The 26,778-nt window shown below is 39.6% G+C and overlaps 1 protein-coding gene across 10 annotated transcripts; it reads right to left on the reverse strand.

Moving 5' to 3' along the window:
• Nucleotides 1–15: 15 nt before the first annotated feature.
• Nucleotides 16–25,464, reverse strand: RCBTB1 (RCC1 and BTB domain containing protein 1). 10 transcript variants are annotated; one of them, XM_074859706.1, is made up of 12 exons: nt 25,266–25,464; nt 18,933–19,103; nt 17,915–18,065; nt 17,278–17,444; nt 14,500–14,658; nt 13,311–13,418; nt 12,227–12,369; nt 8,983–9,173; nt 5,246–5,372; nt 4,601–4,752; nt 3,776–3,906; nt 16–976 (listed from the first exon to the last, which is right to left on the reverse strand). In XM_074859706.1, exons 2-12 carry the CDS (start codon nt 19,074–19,076, stop codon nt 836–838), a joined length of 1,614 nt encoding a protein of 537 aa, XP_074715807.1. In that variant the 5' UTR covers nt 19,077–19,103; nt 25,266–25,464; the 3' UTR covers nt 16–835. The 10 variants fall into 10 exon arrangements, 9 of the variants coding, with proteins under 9 accessions (XP_074715807.1, XP_074715811.1, XP_074715810.1 ...); XM_074859710.1 differs by having other exon boundaries at nt 18,933–19,083; nt 25,266–25,441; XM_074859709.1 differs by lacking the exon at nt 25,266–25,464 and adding an exon at nt 25,044–25,238 and having other exon boundaries at nt 18,933–19,083.
• Between the last annotated feature and the right edge of the window lie 1,314 nt (nt 25,465–26,778).

Here is a 26,778-nt window from a genome sequence, read left to right on the forward strand (position 1 = left end):
TTGCCAGCAAACAGGTACAAAAAAAAGTTAATTTTATTACATGTAGTTTAAATTTATACAACACTTAAATGCAAAACCCCCACTTTCAGACCAGTGTACCCCTTCCCCTCCAAAGGAACCAACATAATCTGAAGTCAACAAAGAGGGAATTTTTTCCATTAACCATTATAAATATTGCTTGAACAGATTACACAAAGTATACATTATAACTTATATTAAGGTATACCCAAATACAGAGGTTTACTTCCAATTAGATTTGCTAGCTACCCCTTTCTTCAAAGCTACTTGTGTAGGCTGCTTTGAGGATATATTATTTTTGCACACTTCTCTAAGCACTGAATACACTTGGTTAATTACACACAGCAAATGGCAAATTCATTCACAATCATGCAAATGCAGTAAGAGAGATCCATGCCATTTGCTTCTCTCTAATCCCAGGGAGTTAATGATTTGAGTGACATCATTCAGTGGCTCAGGTCAGATTACTCTCCAAAACGTCAATTGAAAATATTAACAGGTGGTGCTAGATCTGACATTTCCTAGGCTAAAAAGGTAAGTGCTTATCACCGGCTGGTATCCTTTGCACACTGCAGCGTTGCCTCTCTCCATCCGAAATCTTGAGCTGGTTCCACCATCCAGGTTTGCCAGATGTAAGTGAATATTTTGCTTGACATTTTTACAACAGTTCACTCGGCACAGAAAACATTTGTTTTCACTGTGGCCTTTCATGTCTTCTGGTACGAGACCAGGTAACGCTCGCTTTTGCCCATACAGTTATGACATCCTGTTATAACTGCAAAAAACCCTACAAACACCCGTAACTTACAGCCTCATTTCAGTTCTTAAAGGCTCCACATTTACTGGCTTTAGCAATGAACTCCTTTAGCAGGGGACCATCCATTTGCCAAAACGCTGTAGTTTGTGTCACTTCCGTCAAATGATTGACACAAAACTTAAAGCAGAATTCCTCTAAGTCCTAAACAGAAAAAAAAAAAAAAAGAAAAAAATCATCTTATCTTTGCTTCCATCACAGAAAATTACATTCAGGCATAAGTGCCTGTATATGCTTTATTTTTGCAGAGAATTAGACAAACACATTAACTCAGTGGCTCTCAATGTTTTTCCCCCCACACAGTCACTATGTAAATGCAACAGAAAATTTTAATTCTACCCATGTAGCATGGTTACGAGGGGGAGAGTAATCATAATTTGGTTCTCACTATATAGCTGCAGCCACAAAAATCTGAGCAATATATATATTTTAAAAGTTTTCCCACTTGAAGAGTTTCATCTACATTCACTGACAACTATTAAATCCAATACAAATAGGAGATCTTGGGGTAATGATACGTAACCAAGACTGTAGATTAAGAAAATTCAGCTCTTTAGTTCCATAATACAAACTCAAATCTATTTCCTGCTTAGTTAAGGGCTTAACTAAAGCCTTGAAGTTGCATGTCACCAGGCTCAATGCAAGCATATACTAACGGGATAGTTTTAAAGTCAGGTTTAGGCAGAAAGCCTTTCTGTGCATTAGACTCGTGTTACAAATCTACTCTTTGTGGTGCAGCTCTAAGCTGCTGTAAGGAGGATGCTGCAGCCCTGACCAAATAACAACTCCCCACCCTGTTCTAATTTCTTTATTATCTTACAAGCTTGTAGAACTTGTACGTTATAGGTGAGAACACACCCTCCCTTAGCTGCTCAGCAGACTGGGCACTGCAGTAAGGCGTAACAAATTTGCTCTTTAAACCTCATGAGGTATGAAAGGCTGATTAATATTCATGTTTTCACTTAAGGTCAATACTCAAAGCTAGAGCAACTGTGTGCCAGTGAGAGTTCTTGACACAATAACATAAAAATATGTCCTGGCCTAAAACCAGGCATTCTGAAGCTGCAGATCTTGACTTGTGTGGCATCTGTGCAATGAAAAAAGACAAGCTTATTAGAACTGAACACTGATGGTTTTCTTTTTTTTTCTTTAAGTAACAGAATGAACTAGCATTTTAAACAAAATTACATCATACACATTACGATATTTTGCACTGCTTTATTAAAAAAGAAACGATATTCCAAGTCAATGCAACAGAAGCATACAATAAACAGAAATACTGTAGTATTAGTAATTTGGGGAAATTCAAAGTTCTGTATAAAAAAAGGCTGAATTTTATTTGCAGATGCATGCACTCCCAGAAAACTACTTAACATAGATTTCAGTGAATAAAGGCACAAGGTACATCCAATGATTATTTTAAAAGCTACAAGGAGCCAGACCTGACCTAATTCTAACCACTTCAGTCAGTCACCAGAAGAAAGTATAGGAGAGTTTCATGTCATGGAGGTGTTTTAAATTAGTGAAGCAGCTTCTTTTAAGTGCTGTCTTCCAGACGCACAATCCCTTGGAACGAACGACATCACTCAAGCAATTTCAAGTCCCCACCCTCCATTACTGCACTTAAAAACCCACTTTTTACTAAAAACCAACCCCTCAGCATCTCCCATTCTCTCCTTGATGCAGCATTTAAGCCTACAGTTCTAACATCATTTCTAACTTCATTTAGCTAGTGAGATACAGCCAAGGCCTAGTAACTGGACTTCTACCCTCTACAAGCAGAATCCATCACACACTCAAGACTCATCCTGCAAACAATCTTGTAAGGCTAAAATATGTAAATTTCATATTTTCCATGAACTCCCGTCAAAAAAATTGTTACTCACAGTAGAGCTGAAGGCACAATTCAGACACTAACACAGCCCTGGGGGTAAGGTGTATTAAACAAGCAATACACTACAAGGCTCTGAAATAAGTTAGGGCATCTGCATGCCGATTGCTGGACAGTAAGTACAAGAAAAAGCAGTGAGTTGATTTACTGAGTACCAAAACTGCTTTATAAGCATAAGCAGGAAATTAAAAACTAACCAATCACAAAGTTGCGAACATGATGCACAGATACTATGCTGAACACAAATAGCCGAAGCAAGCCCAGGAATACTTCCTGATTAGTTCATGAAGCAGCGTGTTAGTGATCTAGTAGTGAAGTCAGACATTATGCAGTAGGGAAGTTTCACTAGCCTTCCCCCCTTTTCACACAATGTTTCTCCATCTTCAACATTTATCAGGGCCATAAAGCAGTTCATATGCTGTCATTTCATTAGCATACTGTGAAGACTTACAATGTATTTGACTGTAGCTAATCAAAACAAAAAGCCAACAAAATAACACCCTGCCAGTGAAAAAAACCCCAGATGCATTCAATCCCCAAACCTACCACCATATAACATCATACCACCTTACAAATAAGTAACTTAAGGCTTACAAAACTGCTTTTTGTAGTGTTACCGGGTTTGTTTTGTATTTAAACCCTTCCCTTGCTTAAGAGTTAGTGTTTTCATCCTCAGAAAATTTTTGTTACAGCTTTCCCCGCCTCACCCAGAAACAGTAATTCATGAAGCTTGGCACAGTGTCATAACCTTTTACCATAAAATTAAGCAATGCAAACATTTACAGATTCTGAGTCTCAGCCTGGGACTTAAGTCAGCTTTAGATAATATGTATATGAGTTCACCTTCTCAGTACTGGTTTATGGGAAAAAAAAAAATCTCTTATGGCAAATACAATTTTTATAAGTCCAACATTCTCAAATTCTGAAAATGGCAAATACTATTATCTGATAATAAGTGAGAGAGCGCTTATATGAAAATATAACTGGCTTTTCTCCATCATTTAAGTCAGAAAGTAGCCACCTATTTAAGAGATTGAAGTTTAGAAGTTTACCTCTGCATCGTATCTGACAGCAGCAGAGAGCAATGAAAATGCATTTTCCACAGTAATTCCTCTCTTGATAATGTGTTGACACAGTTTTTTCAGTCTATTTTCACAGTACGAAGTAGCCAAATCCAAAAGCCCTGCAATTAAAATGCCATCATATTAGTCAGTTGTAAGACCTCTGCTCTTTCAACAACAGTTCATGCTCCTGAGGTACAGACTGCATATGTGTTCTATATGCAATGTTCTATATGTCTATAACATGCTTTTTGCAAGTAGGTCACTATTCAGAAAAATTTATTTTGCCATTACACAGGAAGAAAGGCCTTTTATTACCTCATGCCACAATCCTGTTAATCTCTATAAATACACAAGCAGTTCCACTGATTTGCATACCTAACTGCTTGCAAGAGTGGAACTGTCACAAAATAGGCACCACAACATGAGCAAAAAGCTACCATTATAAAAATCCGTGCTTGAGTTACAGCTTGCTCTTTGCTCTGCTGTCCAAGTTTCGCCTGTTAGATCTACTGAGATTCTTTGGTATTATCCTAAACAATAATTCACTCAATTTAGTAAGATATATAAGTATTTTAACCCAGAGAAATAGTATCTCTCCCAACCTTGAAAAAATTGCTCATAGTTTATTTCTAAATATGCACCACTTTTGCTGTAGTAAGTTTGCTACAATAGTATTTTAAAGACAGATTAATTAATCACCAGTAAAATGCATTATAGGCTAGACTAGAAACCTCTATTAATACGTTATTCTGCATTCCCTGTCTCAGTTTTTCTGGATGCTGCTTTCCGATGTAATTGGACCGTAAGCAATACCTATTGCATCTTCAGGCGGAAGGTCAACACTGTCTGTATACAAGTACTCAAGAAAGGCACGATACACAGGATAAGAAAATTGGTCTATTTCTATCACTTCCTTCATATCCTCATTCCAGTATGACTGGAACATGGTTCTGAAGTGTTCACACCTAAGAGACAAAGACATGATCTGGAACACTGTAACATGAACACATGAACGTTACATTACAGTTCCTCTGAAATATGTATTTGGGGCACTCTGCAATATTCACAAATATTTTACCATACCCCATCACAGCCAGTGTTCCACATTTTGGTTCCTAATACTGTGGGCACTGTTACACTTATGTATCAAGATAAAACTTGTATTTGATCTATGCTACAGAAGCGTCTGCATATACATTTCAATCAGACCAACTTAACAGAATTTATTATCCTGGGAACGACAAATAAGGTTAGTGAAAATTGAATACAGACCATTTTAAGACACAGTTTGATTCAACTTCTTTTACAATCACTTCATTTAAAGTGAAAATGGATACATAGATGCTATATATTACAGGTTTAGGCGTCCCTCCCTACCCCTTACTTTTTTTCCTCCCATTAGATGCAATACTAAGAGGTTATTCTGTATAAACAACAGCTGTGAAACGTGACCACTACCTGATTTTCAGAACAGCTTTGTGGACATGGATGTACTTCCCATCCACACGGAACTTTAAGTCTGAGGTTTCTGGGCTGTCAAACTCTTTCTTCAGAGACTCTGCTACTGTTAAAAAGTCTTCATGCTCTACAGAAACAATTTTAAAACAAACAAAAAACACACTAAACATCTTAAACGGAACACACACATCACTAAAGCTAGCAGCTCAACTAAGAGCATGTCAAGGAAAATAGGTCAGTATCAGGGCTCCATTGGCTTAAGTAATGAAGTGGGAAGATTGAATTAATCCAACACCATTTCCTGTTGGCAAGGACTGCTCCACAACAGCTACAGGCAGCAGTGGTCAGCAGTTCCTGTTCCAGCTCATTGCACAGAGGTAGCACAGCACCAAGGGAAGTACCTGGAGAACTTTCTTACTCATTCTTGGCCTGGGCACCACCCATGAATTTGTGCCTCCTGGCAGCTCAGTGCTAGTGCCGGGTCAGCTCAGCCCTGCAACCGAGTCTCTGTGGCTAACCTGCAGACTGCTGGTAATGGGAGTCTGCAGCATCACTGGCAACTCACTTGAGACACGGTGTACAGTACTTCAGCCACACTGACACGGTGTGATCTGAGCCTAAAGAGTAAGAAAACATGTCAACAGTTGGCCACTTTTTTGTGCTGACAGATCGGATGTAGCCTGCAGGTTATCTGTTAAGGTCTTTGCCAGGGCTCACTAATGTGAGCTATCACTGACACCATTATACTCAATTATTAGTCAGTTCTGACAACACAAAATCCAACAGCAGTGCTGTTGAAGACAGACAGTAGATCCTGCGTTCTTGGTACAACGAAGGACACAGGACTTCAGCAATTTTGGAAGTAGATTAAAGAGATATCACAGCTCTTTGACAGTTCTTTATATTAAGGCCTATGGCACTGGTCCCACAGAGGTTCCATTCTGTGTCTCTAGAAATCATACATGAGTTGTAGCATAAGTTGGCTAAGGCTTGGGGCAAAGTAAGAACCCTGAAGTTTTAGAAAACCTAATTTAACCCACTATACTTCTGTTGATGCATCTTAAAAGTGTGTTTCAAAATACGTGGCTTCTAAGAAGCAAAGTATAGAAAAGAAAAATAAGTGGATTTCCAATATAAAGGGATGTGGACTGTCTCCTGTGTCCCAGAGGACTGAGTATTGTTCATCCATATACAATCCACAAATTACTCTTCACCATTAGGGATAGCTAAATTAGGTGGTATTTAAAAAGAAATACTGCTATAACAAACTGCTCTAACAGACAAGTCATGTTTGTGGCACAAAAGACCATACGCTCCTCCACAGAACCTGCATCTCATCAGGGCTAACCATGCTCCAATCCCCCTCCATTTGCTCATGTGATTTTTTTTCTAGGTCATCAGCTTAGCTTAAGCTTTGCAGTAGATCAACTATCACGCCAAATATCTTAAGTTCATTCCTCAAAAAAGGCTGCAGATTTGCACTTCACCACAGCCAACCCTGAGTGACCGATTCATTTTTTTGGCAGAGCCATAACTAGAAGTAGAACAATAATCTTTATGCAGAGTTAGCTCTCACTAAGGAAAAAAAACGAAAAACATAAAGAGAAAAAAAAGGGGGAGTTTGACCTATATGAATAAAAAAAGATGGGGAAGGAAAAAATGTATATGGAAAGTGGAAATTAAAAAAGCCCCCAGAATTAATGCTAGTGATTTAAATATTCAGTAAGTAGGATTATCAGAATAAGAGGGGAAGAACACCCAAAGGCTAAGAGGAGTTAAAATGCAGGTACAAAATTCAAATACCTTGTTATACTCAGTTTGGGAATACTTCATAAAAATCAAGAACTTGAAAGAACTGAAACTGAAACTAGGGAGAAGTAATTTCAACAGCTGTGCTGGTTTTTGCTGGGATAGAGTTAATTTTCTTCATAGTAGCTGGTATGGGGCTATGTTTTAGATTTGTGCTGGAAACAGTGTTGATAATACAGAGATGTTTTTGTTATTGCTGAGCAGTGCTTACACAGCATCAAGGCCTTTTCTGCTTCTCACACCACCCCACCAGTGAGCAGGGTGGGGTGCACAAGAAGTCGGGAGGAGATACAGCTGGGACAGCTGACCCCAACTAACCAAAGGGATATCCCAGACCATAGGACATCATGCTCAGAATATAAAGCTGGGGAAGAAGGAGGAAGTGGGGGATGTCCAGAGAGATGGCATTTGTTTTCCCAAGTAACCATTACATGTGATGGAGCCCTGCTTTCCTGGAGATGGCTGAACACCTGCCTGCTTTGCTAGCGTGAACAGCTTTTGCTTTACTTACTAAACCATCTTTAAGTCAACACATGAGTTTTCTCACTTTTGCTCTTCTGATTCTCTCCCCCATCCCACTGGGGGGCAGTGAGTGAGCAGCTGTGTGGGGCTTAGCTGCCAGCTGGGGTTAAACCATGACAACAGCCTTCACTATTAGCAAAAGGCAACAGACCTGGACAACCATCAGACCTCTACAGAGGGCAAAACTAACACATATCGCAAGGATTAGAGAATGGAGAAAGTGAGAAGTGAGACAAAATAAGACTTGGATTTACCAGAAGCAGATCACTCCAAGCTAATCTTCTCTCTTTAGTAAAACTATTCAGTTTTCCTCTATAGATGAGATGCTGTTTTCTGGACCTCTATAAATGTGATAACATGCTAAATGAGAAGTTAAGATGGAGAAGCTGGGTTAGGACAAGTCACATGCAAAGATAAAGTCTGAGTCTGGAGAAAGGTTACTTAGTATGTGGTCCCTCCACAAAACCAATTTTGTACAGGGACTAACAAAATTAGGATCTGTTGTCAATATGAGAACAGATTAGATCTCCTAAATGATCTTGAGAACTGAAGCGGCAGAACATGTGTGGTTTTTAACATGAAAACACCTTCATGTTTTCAAGGAAGTGCAAGCTAAGTACTTTATAGCATATTCAGGGTTAAATAAGAATCAGCAGCATGTGAATCAAAGATAATCAAGAAGAAAGGCTTGGGCTTATTTGTTGGTCACAGCAACTGCATCCCAATGTGTAATCCAAGGCAGTACAAGAGAGTTCCAACAGGGAAAACAATTATATTAGGGTCTTGCTTTACAGGAACTATTATTTACAAGTCTGCCTGTCCTTGTGGAAAGTCAAACTAAATCACGTTGAGAGAAATTATCTCACAAAATGAAAACTTGGAATTCTGTTACTTTACTTTCCTAACACGAAATACAGGAGAGATTTGTTCCTTCACATTCATATTGGAAGGGTAAATACTACGGAGGGAAAGCTAGAGAAGACACTTATAATTCAAAGTTGTTAGATACCCAAGTAACAAGCGTCAGGAGCAGTCTTCCAAGTAGGGATAGTTTTAAGAGAAAAAAAGTTGTGTTTAATGATCCAGGAGTTCTTCCCAGTCCTGAGCTGGAGCTCAAACAATACAAATGTAGGAAATACACAATAGTCACAGTGCAACAGTAAAACAGGGTTCTCTCCAGATGTATACTGGCAAACAAACAATCTTGTTAACCCTATTCTGGATCCTTAGCTGCTGAAGTAGACTGTTTTCTTCAGAAGAAAAAAACCCTAGCTAAAAGAAATAGTTTTAATTGCCGGTTCTCCTTAAAGCAGGAACCACCCTGCTATGGAAGTGGTATCCTGTACTAATCGCTACAAGTGTACGCAGAGATTATAGCACTGACTGCCAATGCAACTTGTGCTCACCTACTGATAGAAGGCGCCACATAACGGCAGGGGTAGCAAAGCAAGCAAACACATCATCAGTGCAGGCAAAGTGAGTGAGGTGGGGAAAGATCACGGACTGCCCACGGCATTGGCCCCACATGTACACCTGGCCGCTCTGCGTCTTGGCAGCCGACGTGTGAGCAGAGTGGCAGGCTGCGATCTCCACAACCCTGTGAACAGAAGAAACCTTGTAAGGTACTTACAGGTACGGAATCAAGTGACTTTCTAAATGCCAAAATAACAGCCAACCAAACTATGCATCTATGCTCCTGTACTTCTTTCTTTGTCCTGCATGAATGTGATACTGTTTGAATAGATATTTTAAAAATGCAATGACATTTCCAGATTGTTTGTAGATTTTACCATAATCAGATACTGCTTTAATTAGGTCATTCTCATCAGCTGACATTTCTCCTTCCATAACCATGGGAAAGGTATGAAGAAAAACAAAGTTTTGTTTTTCCCCTTTAAACCCAATGCACATCAGACACTTCTCTTAAGAAGAAATGCTTATGGAGCTTATGGAACTTCCAGTTAGGTAACAGGCAGGGAAGTTATCCTACTAAGATTTTTGCAGAGCAGTTTTTGGAACTTCTTTCAAAAGATGTAAAAATTCCCTCATTTTGAGATTAAAGTTTCTATGTATTTTTCAATAAACCCTTTATTAAGAAACCCTTATACCCCCTTTTTAATCTGTTTTTTGTATGTACACAGAGATCTGACCTACTGCCTGTATTTCTGACTTCTTATTTTGCTGTGAGTTTCCTTTCCTCAACACTGAAATTCAGCACAGAACATGGACAGTCCTTCATTTGAGGAGAGGTGAATACATGCACTTAACTCCACATTCTTGAAGAGCTACAGTTGTTTAAATAAAGTCTATATAGTATTTTCACCCAGTTCACATAGTTCCTTAAAATATTAGATCTGCTGATGCACACTTAATCTATTCTGCTCTCCTGTTGCTCAGGCAATCCCTCTCTTGCTGTCTGAAAAAAGAACTAAGAATCACATTTCCATTAAAAGGACTGCAAGGACATTTCCAGTGTCTCTGTTCACACAATAAGCAAAAACCAGGGGAAGTTCCAGCGTTAGTTCAAATTAAAAGCTACGCTTTCCTGGTTTTTTTCCATGCTAAAAATGCACGAGAGGATTTCATGCTTTTGTGCCAGAAACAGATCAACTGGGACAAATAAATGTCTTTCCAAGCAGTCTAAGAATATACATATCAAAATGTTTGTTCCTTTACGGAACAATATCCATGAAGAGCTAGCTTTTCAGGCAAAAAGCTTTTTTAGCACAAAGCCTACATTATAAGTGCAAAAATTATTTCAAGATAAAACACAGAAAGAAGCTACAATCACTTTCAGTATATGTATCAGTAATTTCTGGCAGATAAAAGACTAATGGGTTGTTTTACACCATTATGAACTTATGAACCTCTCTGCAACACTGAGGTCTTTCAGCATCTCTGCAAGAGACATCATAAAATAATTATTTTAGAGACAACTTACTTGCCACCATAGCTATCCACCTAAACTAATTCCTTCCCCAAACTTTCTTTCCTTAGCAGAAGAGATTCTTATTTTTAAAGTAACTACACTATACTTAAGAAGTACAGTAGAACATGTACTATAACACATGTATAGTACATGTACAGTATACTTTCAGTATACATACAGGATAACATTAAGCATACACTTAACATCAAAATTCAGGAAGCTGACCTTCATAGCTGTTCCTCCAAGATAACACAAAATAAAGTCTAAAACTTCCTTACAAGCTATATGTGCAATATCCTTCAAGACAGCACCAAATGCCACCTCCTAAGGAACTGTCACCAGCATTACATATAAATGACAAAAGAGTTATATAAATGACAAGACCAGGAGAAGCAGCAGTAATGTGCTTCATGGGAAATGACAGCTCACCCACTTATAGCACTGTTTCCAAGGGAGCCAAGTCAAGAAAGATGAGTAAGTTCAAGTGACTTACCTCTCCCTTAGATTCCAAGCAGAAGTTCTATGATATTTTCTCCCTCCTTTAGTCATTGAACAAATGCCAGTTTTATTATAATCCCATGCTTGAGTTCACATAGAGTTCTAAATGCAACAGTTCCCCCCCCCCTTAGTTCACTCAATAAATAAATTGCTAAGAAAACAAAGTTTATCTATTTGCAAACATATACATGTATCTTCCAGTGCTTTTCTAAAGAATATTTCATTTTGCTTTGCTGGTATCAATTCCTTCACAGAAAAACCAGCCTCAGCTCTGTGGTTTCTATTGTGATGGTTCCTTTCTTCTTTCCTCCCACCCATTTTTTAAGCTCTTTTAATCTTTTAATCTCAATACTGTGCAGCTTTAATTTAATGTTAAGTGTGAGAAATAGGAAAAAATAGGAATAACTTCCCAGGAAGACAGTTTAGAAATGGAGGAGAAAACCATTCACAAGTGCTTCCTAGTTAAGAGGAGATTACAAATTAAGAAATTTGCAGGTTAAGGGATTTATAGACTAAGAGGTTTCCCAACTGAGGTACATTAATCTGTAGGTATACACATGGGCCCAGAGAATGGGACTGAGATCCAAGTTTGTATGTGAACAGCAGAAGAGCCACCCCAAATATGAGGATGACAAGGGTGCTGGAAGAGAATGCACAAGAATTAGGGTTATTTTTTTATGAATCTAGGAAACTAAGAAACTACAAACTGCTAACTGGTACCGTTCATAAAATTGGTATTATCTGCCCTTAGCTCTAGCAACCTTGCAAATCAAGTTCTGTTTACGTGGTTGGCTATTGTCAGCCCTTCAGAAAATTGTTTTTTCCTTACATGTCACTTCTTACAAAGGTGGTGCTTCCTTATCCCCTCTGTTTTGTTTTTTTTTTTAAATGTAGGCCTCAATACAGCTTAAAAGTTTGGCTTATTGATTTCACAGCTCCAAATTTTTAACCAAAGGAACCGTATTTAGAATAGCCTAATACTTAGTCATTCATTAGCTTTCGGTATCAGTTAAATACAAAATACTTTTACTTTCAATAATCATTACAGATAGCTAAAAGCACTCAGTCTATAGTAAACAGTAAGTTACCATCCTTTCCTATGCTTTTAACATTAGTAACAGAAAACCAATCCACCAAGCCCTACACATGCATGCTTCCAGTGCTAGAGGCTGCATCACACATGCTCAGACTTATCAATCCAGAAACAGCTTCAGCAAGATTACCTTTCTTTTTCCATCATGATCTGCACCGGGCTTAACTGGTTACTTTTATTGCCAGTTCCCAGCTGCCCGTAAGTGTTAGCTCCCCAGGCATAGAGCAAACCCTCATCTGTTAGTGCTAGTGTGTGCGCATAGCCACAGGCAATCTGTAAGTAAATGTATAAGCATTACTACTAAACAAAACAGAGATGAGAAACAAAATTATTGCACACATTACCTTAGTCTAGCTGACGTTAAATATCCCGGGCATTCTTCACTTAGCACTACAATGCGTTATTTCTCAGTACTTAAAGCTAAGACAAAATACATTAACTGTAGGTACTGGAAAGGTCCCAACTTCATATAATGTTCACTGGTTACTCCTAAGTAATTTACTGCACTCTTGCAAAGTCTCCCTAACCTTTACTTGCTTTCAGCTGCAGACTCTTCACACAAAGAACAGTGAACATCATCATGTCTTGTAACTTTGAAATACTTTCAGAATTTGATGTTTTGAAAATTATACAAATTATGAGAGCTGTAGTTCAACAGCCAACAACTGTTCAACCCAAGTTATCACAAGAAACTCCACAGAAACTTACTGAAAACCCAGGAAATCCCAAATTTAGTTTTAGTCTTTAGCTGGAAGAAAAAAAAACCAAAACCACAAAACAACCCAAAACCAAACAAAACCCAACCACCAAACAACCAAACCCACATCCTTGACTCTCATTTTTCCTCTCCCCTCACTTCTGAAGTTCTAATTAGAATATCAATGTACAATCTAATTTGAACATCTTGTTCCCCTTCATTTCTTGTCTTTGCCTAGTGCATCTCATTCATTCACCTTTGTAACAAAGATGCAATTTGTATCCATAGCATAATTTACTTAAAGGTACACTAGCTAACTTTAAATAATTCAGAACATTCAGAAAAGCAAGTATTTTACAGCTTACTTGCACTTTTTATAAGCTTAATATAACTTATAGGAGCTAAAGAAAATCAGTATTTGAACCGAGAAATCTAGAAGCAGGTATAAGATTCCAAAGATACAGTTTTAGCAGATGCTAGCAACAGGAATGCATTTTCATTTCCATGTTAGACATACCTGGAGTATACACACACCATGTAACGCTGCTACTCTGCATGGCGTTAGTTGGTTGCCGTTGTTGCCAAGACCTAGCTGACCATTACCATTGTAACCCCAGCCATAAACCTGATTGCAAAAGGGAAATGAAATTAAGCCACTCCTCTGCAGAAGTACAGAACATTTAACAGTTAGTATCAAGCACAAGTCAAAAAAGCACATCTTATTAAAAAAACATATGCTATTTCACAAGCAATATAGACAAGGCTGAAAGATATTAAGTATACTGCAATGACTATATTCAACTTTTCAATCCTGCATTTACCTTTTAAAGAAGCTTTCTAAAATATATTTGTCTTTGAAGTACTAGGAAATCTGCAATAAACTTATAATACACCAAAATCTCTCCTAAGCATCAACATTTCAGTTGACTTCTACACCTTCCTTTCTCCTTACTACTTTTTCTTTTTTTAAGGAAAACAAGAAATTAGTTATTCTGATCACATGATTAGCTATGATTATGATTAAACTGAAGTGCCCAGTTTCGCTCTAATTTTTCCTTTGGTTTTGTTATGCTGGACACATCAAGACAAAGTATGTACAATGAAAGCTCATCTCAACCTCAGGGACTTTTATGGTCCCTCCAGTCCCAAAGAAATGCTACACTCCCAGTTTGGTGACATATAGTAAAATTGAGGTTACAGTTCATACCTAGAAGCAAAATACCACCATAAACTTCTGTGAAACAGAACAGTTGCACAATACTAGGGCAATGTTCAAAAGCTAGGTTTGGTTTTGTTGCTGGCAATTAAGCAATGTGTTTAAGGATCAGTCAGTGTATTCTTGCGGAATGATTAACTATTTAATTGTGCACGCTTTCAAAAAAATCTAATTAAGACATATGTTAATCTATTGAAATGTGAAGACAGACATGCTTAATACAACTGTTCAAATTCTTGCAGTTGCAGACTCAGTAGGAATTACATTCCAATGGTCTTTGCCATGAGAAAGAATGTTTAGTGTAAAGACAGCACCTCCAGTTAATTTCAGAGTTTTCCTTAAATTGGTCTCACAGAAGTTATTAATGTAACTCTAATATAACTCTATCAATACAACTCTACCTTGAGCATTCTATGTCAGCAGTTCTCCATGTTCAGACATTAACCTCATAAGTTCAGGTAACAGAACATGAGAATGCAGCAATGCTTACCTCACCATTGTTTACCACAGCCATGGAGGAGGTCTGACCACAAGCAATGCCAACCACCATTTTACCCTGTAAACAGTTCGAAACTCTACGAGGGGTTGGCTGGTTTGCTGTAGATCCAGATCCAACTTGACCACAGTTATTATAGCCCCAAGCGTACAGCTGTCCATGAAAACAAACAAAAAATGGCAGTTTAAGCCTTAATAATAGTAACAAATGATAATCTTACTGTAGTCATCATCAGATTGGGTAAAGAACCCCATTTAACAAGCTAAAATGCTTAAAATTAATTTTCAACAGCTAAAGATTATAAACAGCAGTAGGACTGATCTAGCAAATATGAACATAGCACTTTTTTCAGCTTCTTGCTACAGAATCAGAGCATCTTACTACAAAAGGAACATATTGCCATATTAAATATGTCAGACTATAAGACAAAGAGCATAGTGAGTAGACTGTCTAATACTTTCTTGATGATGGAAAGAGAAATGTAAGCCAGAATGTCATTTGTTTCCCAAACAAGCTGAACTCCCAATTTACAGCCATTTAGTTTTCTTCACAGAACTCTAAAGCAGGTTATTGCTGGGTACTCATCACACCTCTTTTATATCTTTCAAGAACTGTGAAAGGAGATGGCTTTGTCAGCCCATGTTTCACAGTAACAAAACTCTATTACACAATGGCACTAACAAAAAAGCATTACATCTCTGACAGTTCAAAGTTTGCCAGTAGCAAACTAATAATAAAACCAAAAATATCTGTTCCTATCATCTAAAAGTGCAGAAGACAGGGAAGCAGTTTGCTATTAAAAAATATTTATAGTTTTGTATTTTCAGTTCCTTCAATTTTTATTACTTGCATTCACACCCAGAGTCTGGCATAAAACTACTTCTGATAGTTCATTCTCTGGTGCTTCACCCAGTTAAAATGCTTGTCCTCTTGGAAATACCCAGCCACTGACATGCCAGCCAGTAAAAGCACACTGACAGATACCTTAATATGAAGTCTGCACATCCTTCCTACACCAAACCAAAAGTCAGTCATTACAAACAAACACCTCCCCTGGCACCGAAACAAACAATGCACCCCACCAAAGACAATAACAAAAAAACCTCCCAACACAACTCACCATGTCTAATAGGAACAAAAGAAACCACTAGTCCTTTGCTTTTTGCTACTTCTATTTGCTGGATCTTTGATTCCTACTGAATATTTGAAAATGCTCCAAAAATATCTTAATTTCAATAAGACATAAAAAAAAAATATTGAAGTAGAGAATTTCAGAAAGTAGATCAAAAAACCAAAAAGCCAATCAGTTACCTCTCTCAGAGAAGCATGAATGACTGCAGTCCTTTAAGTCTATCATTAAGATACTTTGCACTCCATTAAAATTGCACTGAACCAACAGTACAAATCACTTATGACAAGTATTTCCATGAATACTTCAATGCCTCTCTGAAACTCCAGATATATCAAGTCACAAGGTTTTTGCAGCCAAACCTTTCTGTGAATAAAACTCTAGTTAACACATTTTGCTGCTCTCAGTATGATCAGTTCTGGTACAGATAAAACCTCTGAGCACAGACAGACAAAGATACGGCAAGGTACATTAGGGATGGATTTATAGTACATTAACTAGCCACAACGGCAAGCAAGCTGCAAATATCAACTCCATGGTAAATACAAAGAACCTTCCCTGCTTCCATTGAGATTTCAAGCATGCTACATTTATTACAAGAGACAGCATGGCCATCACAGGCAGCTACCACACAGCAGCTGGCACCACTAGTTTAACTAATACAAGAACACCCTGTCCTTCCTGCATGCACACCAAATTTTATAGTTTAGCCAAGTCAAACATGACTGCATGAAGATCTTTCCTAAGTGTAGGCTCTCCTCTCAGATACAACACAGACTGCTTAAATTAACCCAGTGTCCCTTTCCTACCCTCAAAATGCTGTTTTGCTACTTGCTATTACTGTTGCACTGACTCCATACCGAACCATAACACAGACATGCTCAGATTACCAGGATGGAAAGAATTGTAGTTTCCCTTTTCATTGTTAGGAAGGTTTTAAAATTAGAACTCTTCTTTTGTTAAAGAAGAGCTGAAACCAGGCCTTCCTCCATGCAGTAACATGCAACACACATTGGTCAAATCTGACTAACTGGAAACTAATTGTACATGTTTCCCATGACAGATAACCTTAAGCCATGTAAGCAAATAGTATAAAGCAGACTTGGATATGAACCAAGTGCTCTTTCATTAGCTACACACAAAGGTACTCAGGGGTGTGCAGAGCAACCTTCTTTCACAGTATCAGTGTTGAAATCATGAAGGCTACAAGAAAAAGATTAAACAACATTAAGCAGTGAATACAAAGAACTCAACATACCCCTTAAATAACAGTATTGCAAAAAAATAACAATGTTATATTTTGCACCTCACAAACCATTCTTTCACCGGCAAGTGGCCCAGCTTCCTGGCCTCATCCCTGTGAGACATACAATAAATGAAAGTCACAGAAGTTTACTGAGCTTTTATTCCTTTGTTTTTGTGGTTGGATTGGGGGTTTTTTGTTGGGGTTTGTGGGTGGGTTGGGGGGTTTTTTTGAGTTGTTTTCAACTCTGCTCTGAAGAAAAGAATACCCTACTTTGAGGCAGCAGGGGAAAAGGTTATGTTGTAACTACACTGTAGGGAAAGAAAGAACTTCAGACTACAAGAGCGTGTGCACTATTCGCTTCAAGAAGATTAAGAGATTTGAACAGGTTTCAACTTACATCCCCATCAAACGACAGTGCCATGGAATGATGAGAGCCACAAGCTACTTCCACCACTTTCTTTATTAACAGATTTGTGCAAACTTGAACAGGAGTAATGCCCTGATTGGTTGTGCCATTCCCAAGTTGGCTGTAACCATTATGTCCCCAAGCATACACTTCACCATCTGCAAAAATATTTAAGTTTGTGATAAAAACCACCAAAAATTCCAAGGAAGTTAAGATAGGCAGAAGTCTAGGAAATTAGCAAATGCCAACATGAAAGTGATAGAACATTAACAAATAGTGAAACTATTACAAGAATCATCCATATACTAAAAAATATACTCTGTATAGAACTATTTTATACACATATATCACAGTATAACCTCTAGATTTATTGTGGAAATATATGAAAGTGCACAGATAAGACTGGGTATGTCATAAATGATAGAGTAAAACTCTACATAATGGAAATGGAAATTCACTTTACCTATTACAGAATACATTTAGTCCCACTTAAGACCAGTGAGAGTCCTTTAGTGTACATTACCCAATTAACAAGTTAATACAATTACACCTTAATCCATTCTTGTTAAAGGTAAGTGGAACTTAAAATCTGTGACTTATGTTTCTATACTAAATGTTAATTTTCTACCTTCAGTGCAAAGTACAACATGGGGTCCACTTCCATAACTGAGACTGGAAATCTTCTTTCCACATAAGGCTTCTAATTTCTTTGGTACTATTGTGCTCTGATTATCTCCAGTTCCCAAACAATTACTGCAATTCAGTCCAAAAACAAATACCTGAAAAACAGAGGAATACTCATTTTAAGCGATTTATACTCCCATATGCACAGATGTGGTAATATCCAGGTCTTCATAAATCCAGGACTGAGTTTTGTCATGGACTCTCAAGAGCCGCAGACTTCCCTCATAGACCTTAAGAAGCTCAACAGTCATCACTGGGACACTTTGGAAGTTAACTGAGGAGCCTGAATTCTTCAGATCCATGCAGGCCTGGAAGCTAGGCTTCTCATTTGCAGGAACTATACTATGAAAAGTATTAAACTGTGAAAGTGGAAGACACCACCTTCTTTTAAAAGCAGCTTTTAAAGGGCAGCCACAGCTGTACTGTGGGAGGCTCATCCTACAGGCAGCTTTGATAGGACTTAGGGGAAAAAAAGTCCTATTCTACCCAGTGTTACAAGAAACCCACCCATTAATACATGCCAGAACATCTGGCTTGTTTTCTTTTAGCAGCACAATGCTAACTCGCATTGAGTTTCTGAATCATTAAAATCCACAAATAAACTTCCACTGTATTGTTACTTAGCAAGCCATAACCTCATTTTATATCTTCATACCTGGAGTGCTTGCACTTAATTTCAATCTACCAAAACTTCTTTAAATTCAGACTGTCTTCAAAAGTGTATGTCATTTTGCAAATTTTCTAAAAAAACCCAACACTTTGCCATTTGCAAGTTTTCTATATACTCCATCTATATTGTCCCCATACAAGACTAGAAAAAAAAATTACAAGTTACATCCACCATGTTTTGAAACATACAAATTTCACACAATGCTTTTGAGATGCTATTAAATTACAAGTATTTGGTGGGCTCTGAAAACAACTAATTGTAGGGTATATGTTCCACTTCATTACAGCCTTACCTCATCATTGTGCGTTATGTATATAGCTTCATTGGCTGACGTACCAAATACACATGCTTTCCGAATAGATGCTATTTCTTGAGGTGACAGCAAAGTAAATATTGGCCACTTGCCTACATCCACCATGATGCTGCTGTGTGTCATGACGTTTCTACAAGTAAAATGACGTTGCTGTAACAAAAACAAAAAATTACACTATTAAAAAGCGTATTTTGCACTTGCAGCAACAGGCAATAAAATAATTTCCTTTAAATGAGAGAAAAGATGTATCATGGCTCTGGAAGTCTAACATTCTATTCTATATGAAATATGTAATTCTATTTCCATGTATTAAGGTTAACAAATACAAGCCACTGGTAGGACATTGGAAGAACAGACCTTTTCTTAACAGCGTATCTAAGTAAACTGTATTCAATACAACTGAACATCTGCTGTTCTACAAGAAAACTTGTAGATCTAGCAAATATCCATTGGTGGCAGAGTGGATTTCTGAGGGAATTTTCAGGGGAATTTCAGTTTGAATTTTCATTTATAAATGAAACTATAAATTTTTCACTCATGAAACTGTTTTGTAGTCTTACAACTTACATATGCCATGTAAGCAAGCTGCTGATGTATATGTGAAACCTACAAATAAGAATAAAGCTAGGGCTATTGAGCACACGATCCAAATCTGCCATCTCTTGCATAATCAAAAGCTGTTATTATGGTCAAAAACTATTTGGAGAACACAAAAGCATGAGATAAACTCACGAGTGTGTATAATTAGGTAGTGAAACACATCAGAGAAAAGTGGTTCAGTAAAATTGTCATAATCTGTTACTTAGAAACAAGTTGGACCACATTAAAAGCTGGAAACATGACCGGGTACAGGCATGATCTGTCAATGAACACAGATGTATACAATCCATCCTACAATGCTCCTTCTTCCCAGTTGCCTCAGGACAATTGCACCAGCTCAAGAACAAAGCTGGCAGTCAACATAAACATACAGAGATTATCTAGGCCTTCAATCCTGCACATAAAAGTTGTAACATCACTCATACCCTGAAGGGATTCTGCCACTGACAATCTATGATTCATGCTCAGGGGTATCAGCAAGCTTTGTGAAATCTGAAAAGCATGAGGTAGAGAATTCCACAGAATGTCAGTGACATGATACAAATCACACCAAACCATTTGGGAGAGAAAAAAAACACCTAAAAATCCACTAAGGAATTATTCAACGGGTAAGAAATGTAGTTACTATCCAGATGCCATCCTCTCATCAACATTTAGTTCTTCCCTTTTCATTTGTTTGCTCCAGTCCTATCCCATCCCCCTATTCTTTGCTCTGTGGCTTTCACGTCAGACTTCTCGATGCTGCCTGGGTATCATACACAGACAACAGTGAGAACACAAGAGAGCCTCTTTCCTTTGTTTCTGATGCTTGGTTCTCAAAACTGTGCTGACAACCAAGACATGGCTTCATAAAGCTATTCAAGACCAGCAGTCAATCCTAAAATACAGGTTGTTCAGTGCAGATGTTTTTTGGAAGGAGGGGATTATTATTTTTTCTAAAGTTTGAGAAACACTGAGGTTACAGTGAAAGTATACGTACAAAAAAACCCAACACAAACAAAACCCAAACTTGTCTCCTCATCAAATTTCTTAACCTTAGTCCAACAAACCCAGCTTGCTCTACAGACACCTCTCTCACTAAGAGCCTGGCTTCACTCTATCTTTCATATTGAAAGCAGGTCTTGAAAACACCTGAAGTCTCCAGATGGCACATTCATAATAAATTTGTAGAACAGCTTTTGAAAGTTTACTTGATGTCGGGACCACAGCACATTCTGCACAGCTAAACAGATTTGAATGCATTTAAGCCTTCTTAGTTTCTAGTCTAGTTACAAACTCAGGCTAGTTAGCTGCTAAGATTTGTTACCTCACTTTGGCAAATCTTTTAACATATGACACTACCAATCAATTAAAAGAAGAGAGCCATGACTTGTTCTTTTGCACAGACCAAGTAGCTGCCCCTTCTGACTTTACCTATTTAATTTGCCTCATATAATCTACAGCCGGCAATGCACAAACACGTCATAAACTGGACATTAAGAAAAACACTTTCTTCACTGAAGTTCTTTTCAACACATCCTGTCAATTTAAGACATGAAGGGAAAATGTTATTTGGATGGAGAATGTCCTAGTAAATTAACAAGTTCTACAGCACCCTGAGAACCTATTCTACTCTAAAGGTAACCAGTTTAAAATGTGCTACTTTATCCCTCCCTTTCTGATCTTTGCACTAGGTCTTTAATCCTCTTGGCTTGTTTTCTACTACTGTACGACTCAGTTAACCACTCCTCTGTGACAAAACCTTTCCAAGAACTTCCAAAACCTATGTGAGTTACACTGCATTTCCCATACATCAGAGCTCAATGGGATATCTTTTCACACAAACTAATACCAGTAGATAAAAGCTTTCAAGCACACAACACTTCCCACATTGAAGACGTGAGCAATGAACTTCATCCACAAATGAAGAACCTTACAGTTTTTGACAGGTGTAACAATGCTTTATCTAAAACAATGCTCCATATTTCCAATTTCAACAGTTACTACAATCCTACAAAGTTATTTCAAGGGTTTTCCCTGAAAGGTTTTTAATGACAACTCATCTGCCACTGGCAGGTTAGTTTCTTTAATAAACCTCAATCCTAAAGCCTCTCCGAATTTAGCAACCAATGAAGGTTCACAAAAACCCTTAAAACAAAACCAACCAAACAACAGAAAACATCTCTTGCCTTTTATAGAATATCTACTATTTCTCCTCAAACACACAACCTCTTCCCCTCCTCTGCAAATATTAACTATTGTCCTTAGATGCTGTCATTTGCTGGACTACCTATCATCGTTCAGTTGCAACATTTTTACAGTAGCAACAGGACCTATTTTGTTTATGCTTATGTCTAAATGAGTGAAATAACATACAAACCTGAAAGTTCTGGGGCTTATACATGGACTACTGCTTCTTAGCTTTAACTGTGCATAGAAAGCTGTTTTAACTACCTATTCTCCATTCTCCACAGAAAATAAATGTGCAACCTAGGCATAAGCACCACCTTTTTCCTCTCTAAAGATGGATTCCTTAGCAACACTAGCCAATTTCCTAGTTTTCTGATAAAAGTTCTAGTTGCCACAGGAGGGGGAAAAATAGGTCTACATTAGGAAAAAAGTATTTGGGGAATAGATATTTATATATAGTACTGTAAATGGAGATGTCAGTAAACTAACTCAGTGTTATCAAAACAGAAACCCAATTAATTTTAGCATCCTCTAAGACATACTGCACACTTTCCAGAAGGGTAGACACTCTGCAATATTGTGATTGACCTTTCACACCAAACACACTCAAACTTCACCCTTGCAGAACTTTTGTCTGAATACGGGGGGGAAAGGCACGTGCAGAGCTTCTTCGGGGCAAAACCTTGCTATGAAAGGCTGATCTAGACTTCAGTCATGTCACTGCAAGCAGTGACACAAAGAAACACAATGCCCTTCTCTTACCCTTCCTGTACTGCATCAATAAGAGAGCTAGGGTTACTGTTTACTTATCCTGATAATCAGATACAGGCCTGCACACTGCTATATTATGTACTATGCAACCACTGCACCCCAACTGAAAGTTTAAAGTGCAACATAGTAGCAAATGTACCAGATGGAGTCCAAAGTAATGAAGTAATTCTAATCAGTTTGCAAATAGCTGTCTCAATACATTAGCTCTCAAGCTATTGTTTAGATTCTGCATGCAAGATAGGAGCACCAGTTCTAAGGAGTTTCTCACATATCATCATCTACATTTTAAGTTAATTGCAATTAAAAGTCTTATGAGCATAAAAGTCGTAAGCTTAAACTTGGTGCCCTGGTAGATAGTTGCTTTTAGAAACACTGTGGGTTGCGGCTTTAAACTGTCTTTTCATTTCTGCTGCATGATTCAGTGATAAACAGCTACACACTATATAGCTTTATTTCTACTGCAGAACTAACCAGCAGAGGGAGTTTATGGCAACAATACCTCTTCTAACTGCTCTGACATCTTTGAAATTATCCAACAATCTCAGCATACAAACAGGAACGGAAGCAAAGATGATTGTTTGAATTTCGGCTAGAGGCTAAAAATAAGCAAGAAAGGATGACTTGTAGAGACAGAAACTGAACTAGCCACATATTGTGATAAAAAGAAACTGAACTCAGAGCGGTCACCAACATTAGGGAAAGAAATCCAGAGCTGCTCACAACTGAAAAAAGCCACATGCTTTCAGAGACATAAGCCCTTCAAAAATTCTGTGCTAAACTGCTGTCTGTGCATTCAATTTCTCACTAGTTTGCTTTCTAAAGTGTGCAGGCTGATTCTCAGTGATATATGTAAGCAAACATGAATCCCTGCCTTGTTAAAAAAAAGACAGTGTTTACAAAATGTTTTGTTAAATGATTTTAGATAAAGTTTCATAGAGTTTATAGTTCAGCTAAACAAATCCGTGCCGGAGAGAACAATAGCCTAACACAACATCCTACCCGGAAAACAGTACCAATTGTCATCACAACAAAAAAACTATAGTTAACTCCTCAAAGATTATCCCCTTATTTGTAAAGGCTATTTGAACACAATTGCGTGTTTGTTTCACTCTTTCCTCAGGCTCCAATGTCGAAGTTTATTCTAGCTGGGCAGACTTATTCCTGCACAGAAAGAAAATGCAGGCTCAGGCCTTCATTTCTCCTAATTGTCTGTGAGAATTATAAACAGCAGTGAGAACACAAAAGCTGGGATATCTGGCTTTAGAACAACAAGTGAACTGGCACACTTGACCCTTTTTTAATTTTAAGTACACCTTAACCAAGAAAGAGTCAAATCCTATACATAACACTAATCTTCAGTGTGGTTTCTCCAGTTTATGTTTGTTCTTTTAATCTCATATTTCAGTATTGAGAAAGAACATGGAAACAATACATACTATTGACAATCAGATGCATGAACCAAGTGATGTTACTGCAGCTTTCTCCCTGCCAACAAAAAGATATTGCACTCCCTGAAATCACGTGCCTTAACTTTCTTTCCTTAGACCTTACATAAGGCAAGATTGCTATGACAAAACCTGTGTATCCAAACCTCTGCAAGATTTATTTTTGGATGCCTTTTATGAGCAATACAGAGAAAGAAAAACCTGCTGATCTAAGAACTGACAACCAGACCTATTTGCTTTGAGTAACCAGCTGAAAGACATACAAGCAAAAACCACCACACACATGAATACTGTTCAACATAAGACCGTTTTAGCCATAGGAAAAAACCCTCAGTAGGATGACAGTCATCCTCACCACAACAAAACTGTAACTACAATCACAATATGCCTTCTTTTTATTTTTTAAGCTGAGCCATTACTGCAACTTATTGGAGCCATTCACTCAGGACAAGACATCTAAAGCAATATCTACACTGCAATCTGACACGTACAGAGATAAGCATTCAAAGGAAAACATTCATATTAAGGGTGTAAAGAATTACTGCATCTTCCAAACACTGTTTTTCCTAAAAAACTTTGTGCTCCAAACACATTTCCATCTACGACGCTTAGTATCTTCTCATAACCCCACCCCTAGTTTAAACGATTAAAGTCCATTTTATCTTTTGTCAGTAGACAACATGTGTTCTGAAAGAGGTCACTTCAACTGTCTAAATTAGAACTCTGAAAGTTTCTTTAAAAAAGTAATTATTCCTTTAACATTTAAAGAACTGTATTAAAAACTGAAGAAACACTAACTATTCATATAAAGCCCAGTGAGGAAAAAAAAATCGTTGACAGCCCCGGTATTTTGGTAAGAGAGATCTCAGCCTTCAGGAAGCAGACAACAAAGGGAAGGATGATCTGAAACACTATGAATCAGAAAAAAAATCTGTAGAGAACATACTGTGAGCTACGCCAAGCAGGAAGAGAGAGCTGTGTGGGAGAAATTCCCAGGCGGACCAAGAGAAAGCTTCGCCGAGTCACTCGGATGAGGACCCCCAACCAAGCCCTGTTCATGGGAGAGGGACACTTTCCCCCCTCGGATGGGTATCACCAGCCGTACCGACGCCCACCGGGGTCTCCGCGGGGTCTCCTCCGTCCAGCCGCTCCGCACCGCCGACAGCTCCCGCTCCCGCCCACGCCAAACCGCAGCCCTCACAGCCCCTAACGGAAACGCAAGGGGCGCGAGGAGCCCGCAGCCCCACGCAGGGGAGGCCCGGCCTGGCGACGGCGGGGCGCCCACCCGGCCCCGGCCGCGCCCGCTACCGCGCCGAGCGCTCCTCACCCGGCACCCGCCACATCCCCCGGCAGGCTCCCCGCGGCCCCTCCGCCCGCCGGGCTGGGCGCTCCCGCTGCCTCCAAGGTGCCCCCGCGCAGGGGCCAGCGGCCCTCGCCAGAGCCGTTAGTGCCGTTAAGGCCGTTAGGGCCGCCCGGCGCTGTGCCCCGCCGGCGCGCGCCGCACGTCAAGGGGCCGAAGGGGCGCGCAGCGCGCGCCAGCACCGCGCACGTGACAGCGGCGAGCCGGGGGAAGGGGGGCGGCGGCAAGATGCGAGTCACGTGACGCCCTGCCTCGGGAGGGCCCCCTCCCGCTTGACCGTTCGCGCGCGCCGTCACGTGGCCGGAGGTAGGAGGCCCTCCCCCCCTTTCCTCACCTCCTATTGGGTGCTGCTCTGAGCGTCGCCACGTGACACCCCCCCCCCCCCCCCCCCCCCCCTCTCCTGAGGCGCGGAGCCGCCGCTGGGGCGGCCTCGGGCCCTGCCGTGAGGGGGGGGCAGGTGGCGCTTGGGCCTGAGCCGGGAGCTCACAGACCCCTCCTGGCCCTGCGCTGCGGCTCCTGTTCCAGCACAGCCTCCTGCCCCGGCTGGCGGCCCCGCAGGCATCGCCTTGAGGGCGCTCAGGCGGGCCCGGAGGTTTGTCCCGTCGCGTCGCGGGCTCGTGTGAGGCCTCTGGGCGGGGCTCCGTGGCCGACCGGGCCCAGCGAGCAGCTCCGCCGGCTGCTTTCGCTCAGTGGGGCCGCGGCAGGACCAGGCCGGCGGGCACGGCTGCCGCTCCCCGCGGCGGCGATGCCGGATGGCACCTTTCTGCCCCCTCATCCTCACTGGCGTGAAGTCGAGGTGGGGTTGCAACCAGCCCTGGCCACAATCGAGCAAAATCTCACAGGGGTGTGATGGGATCCGTGCTGGTTATACTTCAGGCTAGTTCCTGTAACGCCGGCAAACAGCTGGATCCTAGACATAGAGTTAACGGTCTTCTGACACAAGTCACATAAAGACTTCTCTGCATTCAAAGGCTTATAGCCAGTATATAAGTACCTGCTAGAATTTAGCATTTAGCTAATCTCCTCTCTTCACAGTTCTGTGTCTATACCTGCAAATTAAGTAGGAGACACAACTGGGGGAGGATCCAGGAAAGGGAAGATTGGAGACCAGCCCTCCCAGGAGACCTCCTTTGTTACACAAAGTTGTTAACAGGAAATGGCCTCCGCTTTTCTTAAAATTTACTTATTTTCCTTCAAAAGGCAGCTGGCATTTACAGTGAGTGAGGAGCTGATCAGTTTCAAACATAAAGCAATAGGGTAGAGCCTACTGGAAGTATCAATCTATCTTTAGGCTGGTCAATTTAGGAGAAAGCTGTTTAAAGAGGAAATTATAATTTAAAAAAGAAAACTCAATTTCAGTACCCAGGAGTCAAGCGTGGGTGGGTTGTTCTGAGAGGGAATCAGTGATGCTGAAGAAATTCTGCCCTGGAATATGAGGCGATGAAAGCCCGGCAGTAGGCCCAGGGTAAAAAGAGATTTT

This window comes from Strix uralensis, chromosome 2 (assembly GCF_047716275.1).
Source record: "Strix uralensis isolate ZFMK-TIS-50842 chromosome 2, bStrUra1, whole genome shotgun sequence".
Lineage (NCBI taxonomy): Eukaryota > Metazoa > Chordata > Aves > Strigiformes > Strigidae > Strix > Strix uralensis.

What these genes read in the sequence shown, in the direction of transcription:
- RCBTB1 (XM_074859706.1), bottom strand. Translation starts at nt 19,076, where the DNA reads ATGACACACAGCAGCATCATGGTGGATGTAGGCAAGTGGCCAATATTT. An exon ending in TCCGCCTGAAGATGCAATAG is followed by an intron (nt 3,907 to 4,600) that starts GTATTGCTTACG and finishes TTTTAATTGCAG; the next exon opens with GGCTTTTGGATTTGGCTACT. An exon ending in CTGTCAGATACGATGCAGAG is followed by an intron (nt 977 to 3,775) that starts GTAAACTTCTAA and finishes TTTTCTGTTTAG; the next exon opens with GACTTAGAGGAATTCTGCTT.